The 18,692-nt window shown below is 36.9% G+C and overlaps 1 protein-coding gene across 2 annotated transcripts in view; it reads right to left on the bottom strand.

Moving 5' to 3' along the window:
- Positions 1-18,692, bottom strand: part of NUDCD1 (NudC domain containing 1) — a 93,784-nt gene that overhangs the window by 51,951 nt on the left and 23,141 nt on the right. For both annotated transcript variants that reach the window (XM_033842678.2, XM_033842677.2), the window contains exons 3-5: positions 8,123-8,308; positions 4,116-4,296; positions 514-696 (exon numbers count right to left, since the gene is read on the bottom strand). In XM_033842678.2, the coding sequence (XP_033698569.1) occupies positions 514-696; positions 4,116-4,296; positions 8,123-8,308 (550 nt within the window). The remainder of the gene's footprint in view (positions 1-513; positions 697-4,115; positions 4,297-8,122; positions 8,309-18,692) is intronic.

The raw sequence follows: 18,692 nt of genomic DNA on the forward strand, positions 1-18,692 counted from the left end.
CTCTTTTCATTCTAAAACATTACCTTCATTCATTCACTCATGCATTCATGAATGAATGCAACACTGAGAAAACTTAGTGATTCTACCCCCAAGGAACCTTCTTTCAGTTTAGTATGAAAGATAAGAACGTGTAATTAGGACACCTATAATGAAGAGAGGTTAGCTAATTTTTAAAAATTATTACTGACAGTACTAATATGCTGGATTTTCAAACACCAACAACAAGTAGACATTAGTATTTGTTTATTCATTCATTAAGTATTTATTAAATATCTAATCAGGTAAGATAATATATAGGTTTTAAAAACATTTTTGGTAATTACAAAAGTATTAAATTGAACAGTTCACACTACTTAGGTGGTATATTTTATAAAAGACCATTCTGGGAAATATAAAGGAAAATAAAGAAAAATTAAGCACCTATCTTGACCTGGTAAAACTCATAACCTAGCTGGGAGGACAAATCAGATATATTTTACACAGGAGCTCTATGGATATTCGAAGTAAAATTACCTTTGATTTTCTCTGACATGTCTTCATCCTTACTTTCTTCAAGATTTTGACCAACTTGAACAAATGTAAAGGACTTGTAAGAGACAATCATTAGACCATTCCCATTGGGCTCAATAGCGGCATAATGGGGCACTGACTTTCCACGGAGAATATTACGCTTAGTAATTTCATATTTTTTTTTATCTGTAAGAAAATAAAGCATTTTAGAACAAAAAAATTACAAATAAAAAACTATATAATAAAAATATTTGAATATATTTGTATATTAATTCTAATTTGAACTAAATATTTTAAATGTACTATTAAAAAGCACACTATTAGGTACCTTTTTTAAAAAGGATAAAAAAAATTTACAACCTAATATTCTGTAAATAAATCCCTATTTTAAAATACTGTGTCTCCACCTCCTAGAGAAATGGAAATAAAAACAAAAATAAACAAATGGGACCTAATGAAACTTAAAAGCTTTTGCACAGCAAAGGAAACCATCAACAAGATGAAAAGACAACCCTCAGAATGGGAGAAAATATTTGCTAATGAAACAACTGACAAAGGATTAATCTCCAAAATTTACCAGCTCATGCAGCTCAATATTAAAAAAACAAAAAACCCAATCCAAAAATGGGCAGAAGACCTAAACAGACATTTTTCCAAAGAAGATATACAGACTGCCAACAAACATATGAAAGGATGCTCAACATCACTAATCATTAGAGAAATGCAAATCAAAGCTACAATGAGGTATCACCTCACACCAGTCAGAATGGCCATCATCAAAAAATCTACAAGCAATAGATGCTGGAGAGGGTGTGGAGAAAAGGGAACACTCTTGCACTGCTGGTGGGACTGTAAAATTGATACAGCCACTATGGAAAACAGTATGGAGGTCCCTTAAAAAACTAAAAATAGAACTACCATACGACCCAGCAATCCCACTACTGGGCATATACCCTGAGAAAACCATAATTCAAAAAGAGGCATGTACCACAATGTTCACTGCAGCTCTGTTTACAACAGCCAGGACATGGAAGCAACCTAAGTGTCCACTGACAGGTGAATGGATAAAGAAGATGTGGCACATATATACAATGGAATATTACTCAGCCATAAAAAGAAACGAAACTGAGTTATTTGTAGTGAGGTGGATGGACCTAAAGTCTGTCATACCGAGTGAAGTAAGTCAGAAAGAGAAAAACAAATATTGTATGCTAACACATATATATGGAATAAAAAGTAAGTGGTTCTCATGAACCTAGGGGCAGGACAGGAATAAAGATGCAGACATAGAGACTGGACTTGAGGACATGGGGAGGGCGAAGGGTAAGCTGGGATGAAGTTAGAGAGTGGCATGGACATATATATAATACCAAATGTAAAACTGATAGCTAGTGGGAAGCAGCCGTGTAGCACAGGGAGATCAGCTTGGTGCTTTGTGACCACCTAGAGGGTGGGAGGGAGATGCAAGAGGGAGGAGATATGGGGATATATGTATATGTATAGCTGATTCACTTTGATATAAAGCAGAAATTAACACACCACTGTAAAGCAATTATACTCCAATAAAGATGTTAAAAAAAAATACTGGGTCTGATGAAATTTGTTCTAGATTGTGGTGTCCAAGTGGTAGCCACTGGCCAGAGTAGCTATTTAATTAAAGTTAAGTAAAATTTGAAATTCAATGCCTCAGTCACACTAGCCACACTTCAAGTGCTCAAAAGCCACACATGGCTACCTGCTATCACACTGAGTGGCTCACATATAAACACGTCCATTTTGGAAAAATTTCTGTTGGAGAGCAGTGCTCTAAATCATAAAAGTGACTGCCTTACCTGAAACATCAACCTCTGAAAAAACTACCCGTTCCTTCACTACAGCCAGCCTGTCTACTTTCTCAGCCAGTATATGATAAGTGTCTTCTGAAAAAAGCTACAAACTGATGATACCAGAAAAAGTGTGGTGTGGACTATTTTCTTCCCATTCTAGCTACTGATAAGGGTTTTTTTTTAAATGAAATATGTTTATGGTAGAAATGATTTTTATACACATTCAGTTATAGATCTATCTGCCTACTATAACCAAATATAAATAACTGTGCTTGGAATTTTTAAGATATAAACAATTAACTGTATTCTGAGTTTCTGGTAAATTAACTGAATTTATTCTATGAAAATAAGGGGTTTTTGTCTTTGTTTTTTGCTTTAAAAAGTACCCAAACATTTCAGTTGAGTCCGTACCTTTACTTATATTGTTACTGTGGGTAACAAATTTTTATTACAGTGGGTAGTGCTTGTAAGCTTCATAATGAACAGTCAAAAATCATAACTCAATGTCATGAGTTACACATAGTAACACATATACATACATAATAATACAATTTGTTCTAAAACATCTGTCAGTGTTTTTTCTCTAAATCCTCACCTACATTCACACATTCACTTCATACATATTTAGGAATAGACTTTTCATTTCATGAATGAAATAATAACTCCTATTTTTCCTCCACAGGTACATTCATAGCAAAGAGTCCTACCTTCCTCTAAAGACCCAAACTTAGACACTGTATATTTTATTGGATGGTTTTTCCCAACATGTGTGGGACAGAAAACAGTAGGTCTCAAGTGAATTATTCCATGGCTAAATGAGTTGGGAAATGCTGGGTCAAAATTAAATTTTTTCTACTCAAAATTTCTAGAAACTTGAATATGCTTAATGTGAAATGGAGATATCGTATGCCCACATTTTCAAACTTACTTGACCATAAAATATAACTTATCAAATGTTCCACTCAAAAGAGTTTAGAAATATAACACTGCTCTGTAATGTTCAGGGAAAATAAAAAGTAACACAATTATGTTAGTAATTCAGGGACAAGAGGAACTGAGATATTAAGAAAAGAAAGTTGTGAGCCAAAAAATGAATTTTATATTTTTAAATCACAAAAAAATCAAAAGAATATTTAAAAACATGTAAAAATTATATAAAATTCAAATGTCAGTGTCCATAAACACCAGAATACAGCCTTACTCATTCATTTATGTATTCATCTATGGTTGCTCTTGCACCACAACATCATAGTTGAGTAGTTATGACATAAGTCAAATGGTTACCATCTAGCCCTTTACAGAAACTTTCTAACACGTAATCTGAAGTTTTCAGTTACTGTGTTCCTCCAGAGGTAAAACTACAACACTGGAAAGAAAAAACAAATTACATTAAATATTTCGAAGAACAAATCTTGTGTCTATGTGTGTGTGTGTGTGTGTGTGTATGTGTGTGTGTGTATATATACATACACATACACATATTAACATATACTTTTGTATATATTAAATATATACACTTAAATTATTCCAAAATTATGTAATAGTGTCTCCTTTTACACAAAAAGGCACATCTGACTATGGAAACACATTATTATTTTTTTATAATCCATACCTAAGGAGAAACTATCTATAAATATTCATTCCACCAGGTGGCAGATACCAGAATCATAACACAGTGCCTAAGAAAAAGCAAATAGCATTTACAGGAACTTCTTTGCATTTCAAAACCTACTAAATTACGGCAACCACTACAGAGAGATCAGATTTTTGTTGTTTTACCTTTACTTTTCTTATTAATAGTGACCCACTCCAAGGAAACATAGAAACCACTTCCTTTCATATCCAATTCCTCTTTCTCTATTCGAAGAAGCAGGGTAGCTATCGAATGTTCTTCAGCTTTCAGCAATGAGATACTGTGAATTATGATAAAAGGATTTCCAAGCTCTTCATTAAACATAATCTACAAAAAAGAAAAAAGATGACACTCACAAAAATGTATTAGATGAATGTATATGGCACAGAGGAAAAATACAGAATTCTGACAATCCAACAAATAACTCGGATACTATCCATATTTACTACAAGGATACAAAAATGAAAAAAGCCCTTAAATAAAGCTTACAAGTTTAAACCATATTGCTTGAAGAAAGAACTTTTGGAAAATATCTAATTGTTTAACAGAAAAAACTGATCAGTACTCATGGCTTAAAAACAAAGAAAACAACAGGGCATCCAAACAGCATCTAAAGGAGAAAGGGAATTAAAAGCAATCTTCTAGAAAAGAATTGTCAAGTTTAAAGAATGTTCTGTACAGGACATGAGCAAGTCAACATGCATTACTGCATCTCTTCCCCTGTCTCATCTCTGATTTATTTCTGCTTTCTTCCTCTTAGTTTCTGAATACAGTTCGTGTGTATTTGTGAGTGGGTGTGTGTATGTTTTTTTTCCTTTTGTTTTTGGTTTGGTTTGTTTTTCTTTGTTTTCTGGAAATTTACAAAGGTAAGAGTCAAAGGAATTAGAGAACAAATCACAAAAACTTTCTTGTTCTTCAAAAACAAAAGAGCCCACTTACATTTAAAAGGTATAATTCCACCAACGCTATTTAAATACTGAAGCTCCTTTTTAAAAAGCGAATCAAAGCATTATGCAAAGACACACAAAATCTTATCAAATTCTTTTTATAAGACAAACACATAATCTAAAAGACTATTATATTTTTATTAAATACCAAATAGGAGAGGTTTTAAGACTAATTTCTAAACAAGCTTTTCAAATAAATGAAAAAATAAATAGCTGAATACTAATCTGAGACAAAAATTAGCTTTTTTATTCTTTTTAAACCCATTATCTGGAATCCCCTCATATCAGCTCCTACCTGAAAGCCTTATAAAGAAAAATGTGCTTTACCCCAATGTTCACAGCAGCACTATTTACAATAGCCAAGACATGGAAGCAATCTAAATGTCTACTGACAGATGAATGGATAAAGAAGATGTGGTATACATACAATGGAATACTACTCAGCCATAAAAAAGAATGAAATAATGCCATCTGCAGCAACATGGATGGACCTAGAGAATATCATACTAAGTGAAGTAAGTCAGACAAATACCATATGACATCACTTATATGTGGAATCTAAAATATGATACAGATGAACTTACTTACAAAACAGAAACAGACTCAGACACAGAAAACAAACTTACGGCTACCAAAGGGGAAGAGGGATAAATTAGGAGTTTGGGATTAGCAGATTCAAACTACTATATATAAAACAGATAAACAACAAGATCCTACTGTATAGCATAGGGAACATATTCAGTATCTTGTAATAAACGATAATGGAAAAGAATATGAAAAAGAATATATATATGTAAAACTGAATCACTTTGCTGTATACCAGAAACTAACAAAACATTGTAAGTTAACTATATTTCAATAAAAAATAAAAGAAGGGCTTCCCTGGTGGTGCAGTGGTTGAGAGTCTGCCTGCCAATGCAGGGGACACGGGCTCGTGCCCCGGTCCGGGAGGATCTCACGTGCCGCGGAGCGGCTGGGCCCATGAGCCATGGCCTCTGGGCCTGCACGTCCGGAGCCTGTGCTCTGCAGCGGGGGAGGCCACAGCAGTGAGAGGCCCGCGTACCGCAAAATAAAAAGTAAAAGAAAATAAAAAAAAAGAAAAGTGTGCTTTAATGTCATCATTTTCTCTTTGTGTTTGAGCAACTCTGCCAAAATTATTCGAATAGTAGAGCTTTGAAATCCATTCTAAAGTCTTCCATAAGCAGGGATAAAAAACCAAAAACACCTCAAATACTCAAAACAGAGATGACAGACATGGTTTTTTATAGTTGGTTGACTGGGTTCTGCTTTTGTTTGGGGGACAAGAAGAAATAAACCACAGGGAGAAAAAACTGAAAGTTCTGCCAAGCACAAGTAGCCAGTTTACTGTTTCCTTCTCTTCTTTCTCTCTCATGAGACCAGAGAGGTAGATGTCTGGACTCTTAAAAATTCTTAGGCTGAAGTTTCCAGTCTTCTGAACAAACCTAGCAAATCAACTGTGATATTGTTGATATAGAGCACCCCCATCACATTAGAGGCCACACATTTGGAAACAGGCAGTCTTCCTTGCTTTCTTTTATTTCTCCTTCTACATTTGAGTCATCACCACCACGCTTGCTTGGCCCCCTTAGGCCCTACCATGCCCCCGTCATGCTCACCTTTAGCCTCCTCTCTTACACGAATTCCCCCAAAGTCTCGAAACTCTACTGAGTTATTTCTCTCAAAGCGACCAATATCCCTCAGTATTCCTCCCACCTCAGTAATGCCCAAGTCCCATCCCTTTCCCACTCCCCCAACCTCCCCAGAGAGTGTTGATTTCATTATGATAGTACAAATACTGAAGAGGATGTGGAGTGAATTTAAATTTTTAATTCATTTACAAAATATTATTGAAGGCCTAATATGTGCCAAGGAGATATACACAGCAGAAACCAAATGAAATATAAACCCATATGAATTTCCTTCTGGTGGAATATGTGGTGTTATTTTTAATCTGAAGGTGAACAAGGTCAGTGTGTTTCTTACTACTGAAAACCAACAGAATCCACACGGCTTGATAACAGATAAATTCTCATTCATATCTCTCCTGCCCATCATTCTCCAAATTCCCTCCAACTATTTCAGGTAGCTGTGCTATATACCACATTGCCTCAGCAAGAAAAAAAAAAAAAAAAAGTTATTACTGGAGGCCAGAACAGAAAATGTCACAATGTCCAATAACTATTTGAAACGGTGACTACAAAGGCCCCCTATAAACAGGCTATTGTTGTTCTGATAATTTACTGTGTTTTTTGTTTAGTTTTTTGAACATACTACAATTTGGAAGTATAGCATTTGGTATAACTTAGTAAGAAAGGTAAACCACTAAGGCTTTCTTGGTTTTTCTCAAATAATTAAAGCCTGGTCTTTGTAGGCATCTATTGGTCTGATAAAAATATTTTATAAGATGTAAAATATTAAATTTATATCGCTTTAGCTACCCAGAACAAAAGGCCACCTGCTGAGATTTAGACAGTAGCAATATCACATTGTACTTATTAGCACAACTCAGTGTCATTCTTCTCTACCTTCAAAAACTGTGGCTCTAGAGAAAATAATTCCATATTTATTACTATTAAAATCCTAACACCTGCCCCTCAGATTTAAGTCTGTTACATTGTTTTTAAAAAACTGAAGTAAAAATGACATCTTGGAGACTGGTACGTAACTATAGTTATTTATTCTACAGTATATTTTTCTAAGTTGGGAATACTCTGGTATAGTTACTATTTGACCAGTTTAAACATACCAGACAGTTAGCAGAGTGGTGCAGCAGTGTGCTGGGCCCTTAAACATACCAGCAAATAAAACAAGAGTAGAGGAGAAAAGACATGACAATGCAATTTTCTGGCCAACTCTTCAAGAAGAAGAAGGTGGCAGCATCATTGCTTAGTGTACTGCTTTACACTTATAAAACACTCAATAGGTATTTGCTGAAAAGCAAATGCAATTCTTGACAACTGCACGCACCCCAGATCAAAACAGGAATAGCTAATATATCAGTTTCATAAAAGGTATACATTTTATAATTTAACTTAAAAAGATATCCAAAACATTATATATTATAAAAATCAAGAGGTCACATGTAAACTATCCCTAAAAAAGTGTTATTTCAAAATCATTAAGTTCTAATTTGAATATACTTTCCAGACTTTGCTAAGTCTAAAGAAGAAAAAAAAAAACCTCACCTCCCATTTTTCAGAAGCACTATTTCCACGTTCACCCGTTCCAATGAGATACAATCTTCCAGTTCCATCTGACAAGGTAACCCAAGTAGAAGATGTGAAATGCATGGATGCGCAAAGGCGATTGTCATATGCTATCAAATCTGTAGGAAGTCGAAACACCTCTCGTGGTTTTCCTAAGGCAGTGTCCTAAAAAGAAACCAAACATTATAAATGAATCCCGCCCTCTCTGTGACCCATACACACACAGAATAAATATCTCCAGTGCACTGGTTACGCTCCTCTTCAAGAGTAGGTGCCTAATTCCCCTGCCTTTCAGTGTGAGCTGTCCCACTGACTCACTTCGAAGAAATAAAAGTGATGGTATGTGACTTCTTGGACTCGGTCATAAAAGACTTTACATCTTCTATCTTGCTTTCTCTTGGATTGCACATGGCAGACACACATGAGGAGGAAGTGAGGGCTCCTGACAAAAACCAGCACCCTGTGAGTGCATCATTTTGGGAGTGTACACTTTAGCCCTAGTAAAGCCTTCAGATCACTGCAGTCTTGGCTGACACCTTGGCTACATTCTCTGAGAAACCCTGGAACAGAACCACCCAGCTAAGCCACTCTGATATCTCACTGAAACTGTGAGATGACAAACATTTGTTTCAAGTCACTAAGCTCTGAAGTAAGTTGTTACACAGCAATATGGCAGAAAACTAATACAATGCAGTAATCTAGTCTTCATTCTTCTAAGTTTAAAATTAATGATCAGTATTTTTAACTAATTGGAAATACTGCATCATGTTCTAAATGCCGACACGGACATTCCTGTGGTATGAAAATGCTGTATTATGTTATTAACAGCTTGGGTTTTTGTTGACACATTTTTATCATGTATATGTCCTTACAATATAAAGTTGTAAGATGGATTACACATCATTAAAATGTTTTACAAGAAAATATATAAAAAGGGCTACAACTGAGAAAATAAACTTCCTCTCATACACCAAACTGTATTCAATTCAATTAATTTTTTTTAAATTAATTAATTCATTTAGTTTTGGCTGTGCTGGGTCTTCGTTTCTGTGCGAGGGCTTTCTCTAGTTGTAGCAAGCGGGGGCCACTCTTCATTGCGGTGCGCGGCTCTCTCACTATCACGGCCTCTCCCGTTGTGGAGCACAGGCTCCAGACGCGCAGGCTCAGTAGTTGTGGCTCATGGGCCTAGTTGCTCCACGGCATGTGGGATCTTCCCAGACCAGGGCTCGAACCCGTGTCCCCTGCATTGGCAGGCAGATTCTCAACCACTGTGCCACCAGGGAAGCCCTCAATTAATTTTTTATTGTTGCTTTAGTTTTTAGTTAACAGGTTTTCCTGCAGTACAAAAATAATCCTTGATTCATGTATTTCATTCCCTACTCCTAGAACTGTTTAGATCAATATATGTACATATTAAAAAAAATTAAACTATGTCCTTATTAGCCTCAAGTTTTTTAGTGACCCACTGTTTCTTTCTAAAGCATGCAATTTTCTTTAAAACAGCAACTTTCCTTCTTTCTGTACTCATATTTTACTGATTTACATAATATTGCATTAAATAATGAAAATGCAACGACAAACACAGCTGGCATAAAGTTTTTAGAATGACAAAATCTGCGTATTAGTGATGTAAAGCTCAACTAACAGAAACAGAATTGTAACAGCATAGTACTGAGTAGCCTACTGGCAATAAACATTAAGCTTACAGTGGTCTTTAGTCAGTATGTTATTCAAAGAGAATAGAGAATATCAGTTAACCCAGTTAGTTAAGTGAAGGTCAAGTAAGAGAAATTTTACTGCAGGCTGATGTCTACGTAGGCATTTAGAACATGATGTGGTATTTCCAATTATTGTGAAGGAAATGGACTGGTCAACAAATGATAGTGGAACACTAGGGACCTTTAGGGAAAAAATTACACAAAAATATTCCTTACTCCAGATAGATTAATAAAATAAATGTCTTAAGGGAAAAGTAAAATAACTGTGCTAGAAGATTAATAATGTTTTAATAATCTCAAGGTGGAGAAAGCCTTCCTATGTAAATAAAAGACATATAGGAGGTAGAGAGAGAAATACTTGCCACAAATATAAAGCAGTACTAATATCTATAACATACGAAGTACCCTTAAAACTCAACAAGAAAGACAAGGTTATTAAAATTTTTTTAATGGGAAAAGAATATGAACAGGAAAACTATGGCTTTAAAAAAAATGAGCAAAATGCTCAAACTCACTAGTAAAAAAAATATATGATTAAAATAATAAGATATCTCTATTAGCCAGAAAAAAAAAATGTCAGACTGTTAATGTCTATTCTTGGCTAAGGTGCCCTGTTGGTGGGAACAGAAATAAGTATAGGCTTTCAGCAATGATTATAAATCAAATTTTATCATGCATTATATACCATTTAATATAATTCCACTTCTAGGAATTTATATTATAAGAATACTTGCACATGTACACTAAGATCCATATAATGAGAATGTTTATTTTAACGATGAAAATGAAAAGCTGTGTCAATAAAAACTAAGATACAACCTAGCTATTTATCAACAGTAAGTAAGAAAATAGCAGCCCTTGGCATCCCAGTGCTAGCCTGGTAGTATCAGCTAGGCCTTGGTTTTGCTATGAGCTGGTGACACTAACAGCTATGTTCTCCTGATGAGCATAAACAACTTCACAGAACATCGTCATCAGACAAGGCCGCTGTGTGACCTCTGTCACCATAACAGAACAAGACAAAAACAGCTTCACCCTGTAATGGTATCTGAACACAGATAAAACATGTACATTGCCAAAGCTACAAACAGGACCCTAATCCATGCCACTATTACTAACCACAGCTTGAGCCTTGGCCCAGTCTTCTTCCCTCCTTCTGGATAAGACTTATTAAGATATCCATCATGGAATTATCCAGTTTCCTAACAGTATCCAATCCAGAGCAAAGCCCCAGTCTCTTAAATCCTCCCCTCAAATCATCTAATATAAGCTCAATCCTACAATAAGTCCTTTCTAACATCTTCTGAGATACCCTATGGTTCCGCATGGTATGCATTCTCCTCTGCTGAGAAAAGTAATAAATCCAATGTGTTCAACTATAGATGTGTACCTGGCATCACTGTCTGGAGAGCACTGGCAGAGGAATGGTTAACTGTGGAATAATCATCCTTTGGAATACCAAATAACTGTTAAATATACTGAAGTAGATTTACAATACATCAAAAAGATCACCAAGATAATAACTGGGAAAAAAGATGCAGAATATGTATAAATCCATGTACGTTGAAACAAACACTGCGATATGACAGCACAGAGTAAGCTGTAGACAGACACGTGCTATTCTGTTAATAGCATTTACTATTAGGAAAATGAGATCAAAGTGCAACTGGTGGTAAGGGAGATTGGGGGTAAAGAAGAATTTTCCATTACTGCTTCAAATACATTGCTTGACTGTTTTTTTTTCCATATTGAATACTTTACGTGTGATATACATAATTAAAGGATGTGAATAAGATAAAATAAAATGGAACTTCTTCCTCAGAATAGTTGTTTCAAAGTAAAAGTTTCTAGTGGTCTCCTCCATTACATGCTCTTCACTATGTCTAATCTAGGGAAGCATTATTAGGAAGCCACTATTCTTCATTTCATATTCAATTATAAAGGTGGCTTTAAGCCATCTTCTTTTAAATACAAGGTTCCACATAACTGAGATTGCTAGGTACCTAATTATCAGATAAATGAGTGCAATATCTAGTAGAATGATTAAGATATTCAAGTCTATAAATGTAAAGCCAAAATTAAATTAAAATTCAAAAGAAAACATACAGTATCTTAAAGTTATATGATAGTTTATGTGAAAGAACCTAAATGTTCCTGATTTTTGAAAACTAATTCTCAAAGAGTACATTTTAATTTTAAATGGACTGTACCAATAAAATATTTTCTTGTGTAAATTAGAGTACTAAATTATTTCTGAATAACCTTCAATAACAGTTTTACAGTGTCCTAATAATAAAGCTTTACGTAATGTGCATCTATAATGTCCTGGTCCCACCCAATCATTTTCTTCCTCCAGCCAAAAAAAAAATTAACGTAACTATGTTCAAACCTGTTGAAAATCATTCTAACATTTCACAGGTGAATTGCAAATGAATTAAAATTTCATTGATAAATGGAGCACTTATTGAATGACTACAATGTACAGTATTGTATTAAATAAGTGCTTTGACTTGTTGCCATCTCATTTAATTATTTCCAAACCCTATGAAGTTGAAATTATTATCCCACTTTAAGAAGATAAAGAACTCTGTGCAAAAAGATTAAATAATTTGCCTGGAATTCCACTGCTAGAAAATGGCAGGGCCAATATTCAAATCTTGGTTGACCACACTCCAAAAGCTGGTCTTTCCTGTATTCCACACTTTCTTGAGAAGAAACCAATTCTCAAGTTTTTCTAAACAAATGATACCCCAGAACTCAATGCAACTTATAGAATAACTCCCCATCCCGCCAAAAAAAAAAACCCTAATATGAACGAAACTACCATATTCAGTTTTTCTTTCAGGCTAATATATTACTCAGTATTTTAATTAGATTTCTGAGTCAACAAAACATAATACAAAAATCTCAATGTCCACATATTGTATATAAATGACACTAAACAGTAAATAAGTACTGTTTTCATAAACTGTACATATTTATGAAAACATCTCAAAACCATTTGGGGATCTCTTAGTTACAACTACAAGGAGACAAGCTCTGAACTAACAAAGCATTTTTCTAATACATGTACATTTACAGAAAACACTATTCAAAAAACTGGTCAAGCTAAATTAAATAAGGATGCCATTTACTAGTATTATTAGACATTGACATTTAAAATTTTGCCCTTTTAAAAGGGAGTGATCTTTTTCTGGAGAAAGGCTTTTATCACTAATAACTATTAATTTTATTTGGAAGAAAAAAAAAGTCTTCCTTTTTCTGCCCCCACCCTTTTTTTTTTTTTTTTTTTTTGCTAAAGCTTTAAGGAAGGGTGTTTTAAATTAATTGCAATTTGACTGAGTAACATCTTTATGTACCACAAAGCTTTCAATAATGCATTAAGCACACACAGTTCCAAGAACTTACTCCACTCGTTTTTCTTTAACCAGGTAAATTACTGGCTCCCTATTAATAAATTCAGCTGTAGAAAATAAGCTAGATTCAGGTCTAGATAAGAACATATTGGCATACAACTGAGCTGGACTAACAAGCAACCTCACAAATGCATGCTTCAAATGGAATCCAGTAACTCTCCTCTCCATCTTTACATGCAATTTAAAGAGGCACCACAAGATGACGCTCTTCTTTAGTAGCAAAAACATGAGTTTTTCAGATAAACGGAAAAATAAATTAGGACAAAATTAATTCCGTAAATATTAAGAAACAGAACACATTACTTTAAAATAAGCCCTAATATCATAATAAAATGACAAAATAATAAAGAACCAAATTTTAAAACACAATTTATTTTTCTTTCCTAAGGAATTTTCTACTTCCTAACTGTACTTCCTCCCAATTGACATTTCTCTAAAATTAACAATTGTAAACCACAAGTTAGACTGACTTAGAAGTGTAATGCCTCTATAAACCTGTGTGTTGAACTGCTGCCACCTGCTGGCTCCTGACAAACCTAACGGTCAAGCAACTTGTGGATTTCCTTTCTTGGGCCCTACAGCCTTCATCTTGACCACAATAGTGTTTAGCCCAGATTAACATGGATGGTCATTTTTGTAAATCAGCCACAAGAAAAGAACCTCTCTGGGATTTGTGCATGTGTGCCTTTGACTCAAAAAAAAAAAAAAAATCAGACAATAAAATGTATCTTAGAACTGTTTTCTGCTTTAAAAAAAGTCAATGAGTATCTAGCAGCCAATACTCTCCATCTGCCACCACCACAGTTCAAAGAGCAAGTCAATTTCCTTTGTTGCTGATCAGAAAAATAATAACAGATTATTCCAATCTGAAACTATTCCAGTTCCAAAAAGCTCTCCAATTCAAGGAAGCCAGAAAAAAACTTTAATCAAAATCTGACAGATATCAACAAAATCAAAACCAAACACCAATATAACTTGTGAAAACAAATACAAATATTACAAATGTCAGCAAATAGAAACCAATAATGTAGCAAAAGAATAACACACTCTAACCAAAAATAATTTATTCCAGGAACTTAAGGAATTACGAAATTAATTTTAAAACTACAATATATCAATTTAATTCACTACACTGACAAATTAATAAAAGGCACACAATCATTAATAGGTGGGTTCTGAAAAGGCATGCAATAAAATTCAGCAGGCATAATAAAAACATTAAACAGAAACAGAAACTCAGACTTCCGGGAAGATGGCGGAAGAGTAAGACGCGGAGATCACCTTCCTCTCCACAGATACACCAAAAATACATCTACGCGTGGAACAACTCCTACGGAGCACCTACTGAACGCTGGCAGAAGACCTCAGACCTCCCAAAAGGCAAGGAACCCCCCACGTACCTGGTTAGGGCAAAAGAAAAAACTAAACAGAGACAAAAGGATAGGGACGGGTCCTGCACCAGCGGGAGAGAGCTGTGAAGGAGGAAAAGTGTCCACACACTAGGAAGCCCCTTCGCGGGTGGAGACTTCGGGAGGCGGAGTGGGGGAGCTTGGGGGCCGCGGAGGAGAGCACAGCAACAGGGGTGCGGAGGGCAAAGCGGACAGATTCCAGCGCAGAGGATCGGGCCGACCGGCACTCACCAGCCGAGAGGCTTGTCTGCTCGCCCGCTGGGGCGGGCGGGACTGGGAGCTGAGGCTCCGGCTTTTGTCGGAGCGCCGGGAGAGGACTGAGGTTGGCGGCGTAAACACAGCCTGCGGGGCGTTGGTGCGCCGCGGCTGGCCGGGAGAGAGTCCGGGGAGGGGTCTGGACCTGCCGAAGAGGCAAGAGACTTTTACGTCCCTCTTTGTTTCCTGGTGCACGAGGAGAGGGGATTAAGAACGCTGCTTGAGAGAGCTCCAGGGACGGGCGCGAGCCGCGGCTAAGAGTGCGGAGCCCAGAGACGGACATGGGACGCTAGGGCCGCTGCTGCCGCCGCCAGGAGGCCTGTGTGCGAACGCAGGTCACTAGCCACACGCCCTTCCGGGGAGCCTGTGCAGCCCGCCACTGCCAGGGTCCCGGGATCCAGGGACGGCTCCCCCGGGAGAGCGCACGGCGCGCCTCAGGCTGCAGCGTCACGCCGGCCTCTGCCGCTGCAGGCCCGCCCCGCACTCCGTGACCCTCCCTACCCCCCGGCCTGGGTGAGCCAGAGCCTCCGAATCAGCGGCTCCTTTAACCCCGTCCTGTCTGAGCAAAGAACAGACGCCCTCCGGCGACCTACACGCACAGGCGGGGCCAAATCCAAAGCTGAGCCCCTGGGAACTGTGAGAACAAAGAAGAGAAAGGGAAATCTCTCCCAGAAGCCTCAGAAGCAGCGGATTAAAGCTCCACAATCAACTTGATATACCCTGCATCTGTGGAATACCTGAATAGACAACGAATCATCCCAAATTAAGGAGCCCTGTGGATGAAAGGCTCTTGGTGCTGCAGCCAGGAGTCAGTGCTGTGCCTCTGAGGTGGGACAGCCAACTTCAGGACACTGGTCCACAAGAGGCCTCCCAGCTGCACATAATATCAAACAGCAAAAATCTCCGAGAGATCTCCATCTCAACGCCAGCACCCAGCTTCACTCAACGAGCAGCAAGCTACAGTGCTGGACATCCTATGCCAAACAACTAGCAGGACAGGAACACAACCCCACCCATTAGCAGAGAGGCTGCCCAAAATCATAATAAGTCTACAGACACCCCAAAACACACCACCAGACGTGGACCTGCCCACCAGAAAGACAAGATCCAGCCTCATCCACCAGAACACAGGCACTAGTACCCTCCACCAGGAAGCCTACACAACCCACTGAACCAACCTTAGCCACTGGGGACAGACACAAAAAACAACAGGAACTACGAACCTTCAGCCTGCAAAAAAGGAGACCCCAAACACAGTAAGATAAGCAAAATGAAAAGACAGAAAAACACACAGCAGATGAAGGAGCAAGATAAAAACCCACCAGACCTAACAAATGAAGAGGAAATAGGCAGTCTACCTGAAAAAGAATTCAGAATAATGATAGTAAGGTTAATCCAAAATCTTGGAGATAGAATGGACAATAGAATGGACAAATTGCAAGAATCAGTTAACAAGGACCTAGAAGAACTAAAGATGAAACAAGCAACGATGAACAACACAATAAATGAAATTAAAAGTACTCTAGATGGGATCAATAGCAGAATAACTGAGGCAGAAGAACGGATAAGTGACCTGGAAGATAAAATAGTGGAAATAACTACTGCAGAGCAGAATAAAGAAAAAAGAATGAAAAGAACTGAGGACAGTCTCAGAGACCTGTGGGACAACATTAAACGCACCAACATTCGAATTATAGGGGTTCCAGAAGAAGAAGAGAAAAAGAAAGGGACTGAGAAAATATTTGAAGAGATTATAGTTGAAAACTTCCCTAATATGGGAAAGGAAATAGTTAATCAAGTCCAGGAAGCACAGAGAGTCCCATACAGGATAAATCCAAGGAGAAATACGCCAAGACACATATTAATCAAACTGTCAAAAATTAAATACAAAGAAAACATATTAAAAGCAGCAAGGGAAAAACAACAAATAACACACAAGGGAATCCCCATAAGGTTAACAGCTGATCTTTCAGCAGAAACTCTGCAAGCCAGAAGGGAGTGGCAGGACATATTGAAAGTGTTGAAGGAGAAAAACCTGCAACCAAGATTACTCTACCCAGCAAGGATCTCATTCAGATTTGATGGAGAAATTAAAACCTTTACAGACAAGCAAAAGCTGAGAGACTTCAGCACCACCAAACCAGCTCTACAACAACTGCTAAAGGAACTTCTCTAGGCAAGAAACACAAAAGAAGGAAAGGACCTACAATAACGAACCCAAAACAATTAAGAAAATGGGAATAGGAACACACATATCGATAATTACCTTAAATGTAAATGGACTAAATGCTCCCACCAAAAGACACAGATTGGCTGAATGGATACAAAAACAAGACCCATATATTTGCTGTCTACAAGAGACCCACTTCAGACCTAGAGACACATACAGACTGAAAGTAAGGGGATGGAAAAAGGTATTTCATGCAAATGGAAACCAAAAGAAAGCTGGAGTAGCAATTCTCATATCAGACAAAATAGACTTTAAAACAAAGACTATTAGAAGAGACAAAGAAGGACACTACATAATGATCAAGGGATCGATCCAAGAGGAAGATATAACAATTGTAAATATTTATGCACCCAACATAGGTGCACCTCAATACATAAGGCAAATACTGACAACCATAAAAGGGGAAATCGACAGTAACACATTCATAGTAGGGGACTTTAACACCCCACTTTCACCAATGGACAGATCATCCAAAATGAAAATAAATAGGGAAACACAAGCTTTAAATGATACATTAAACGAGATGGAGTTAATTGATATTTATAGGACACTCCATCCAAAATCAACAGAATACACATTTTTCTCAAGTGCTCATGGAACATTCTCCAGGATAGATCATATCTTGGGTCACAAATCAAGCCTTGGTAAATTTAAGAAAATTGAAATTGTATCAAGTATCTTTTCTGACCACAACGCCATGAGACTAGATATCAATTACAGGAAAAGATCTGTAAAAAATACAAACACATGGAGGCTAAACAATACACTACTTAATAATGAAGTGATCACTGAAGAAATCAAAGAGGAAATCAAAAAATACCTAGAAACAAATGACAATGGAGACACAACGACCCAAAACCTGTGGGATGCAGCAAAAGCAGTTCTAAGGGGGAAGTTTATAGCAATACAAGCCCACCTTAAGAAGCAGGAAACATCTCGAATAAACAACCTAACCTTGCACCTCAAGCAATTAGAGAAAGAAGAACAAAAAAACCCCAAAGCTAGCAGAAGGAAAGAAATCATAAAAATCAGATCAGAAATAAATGAAAAAGAAATGAAGGAAACAATAGCAAAGATCAATAAAACTAAAAGCTGGTTCTTTGAGAAGATAAACAAAATAGATAAACCACTAGCCAGACTGATCAAGAAAAAAAGGGAGAAGACTCAAATCAATAGAATTAGAAATGAAAAAGGAGAGGTAACAACTGACACTGCAGAAATAAAAGAGATCATGAGAGATTACTACAAGCAACTCTATGCCAATAAAATGGACAATCTGGAAGAAATGGACAAATTCTTAGAAATGCACAACCTGCCAAGACTGAATCAGGAAGAAATAGAAAATATGAACAGACCAATCACAAGCACTGAAATTGAAACTGTGATTAAAAATCTTCCAAGAAAGAAAAGCCCAGGACCAGATGGCTTCACAGGCGAATTCTATCAAACATTTAGAGAAGAGCTAACACCTATCCTTCTCAAACTCTTCCAAAATATAGCAGAGGGAGGAACACTCCCAAA

Source organism: Tursiops truncatus, chromosome 17 (genome assembly GCF_011762595.2).
Source record: "Tursiops truncatus isolate mTurTru1 chromosome 17, mTurTru1.mat.Y, whole genome shotgun sequence".
Classification (NCBI taxonomy): domain Eukaryota; kingdom Metazoa; phylum Chordata; class Mammalia; order Artiodactyla; family Delphinidae; genus Tursiops; species Tursiops truncatus.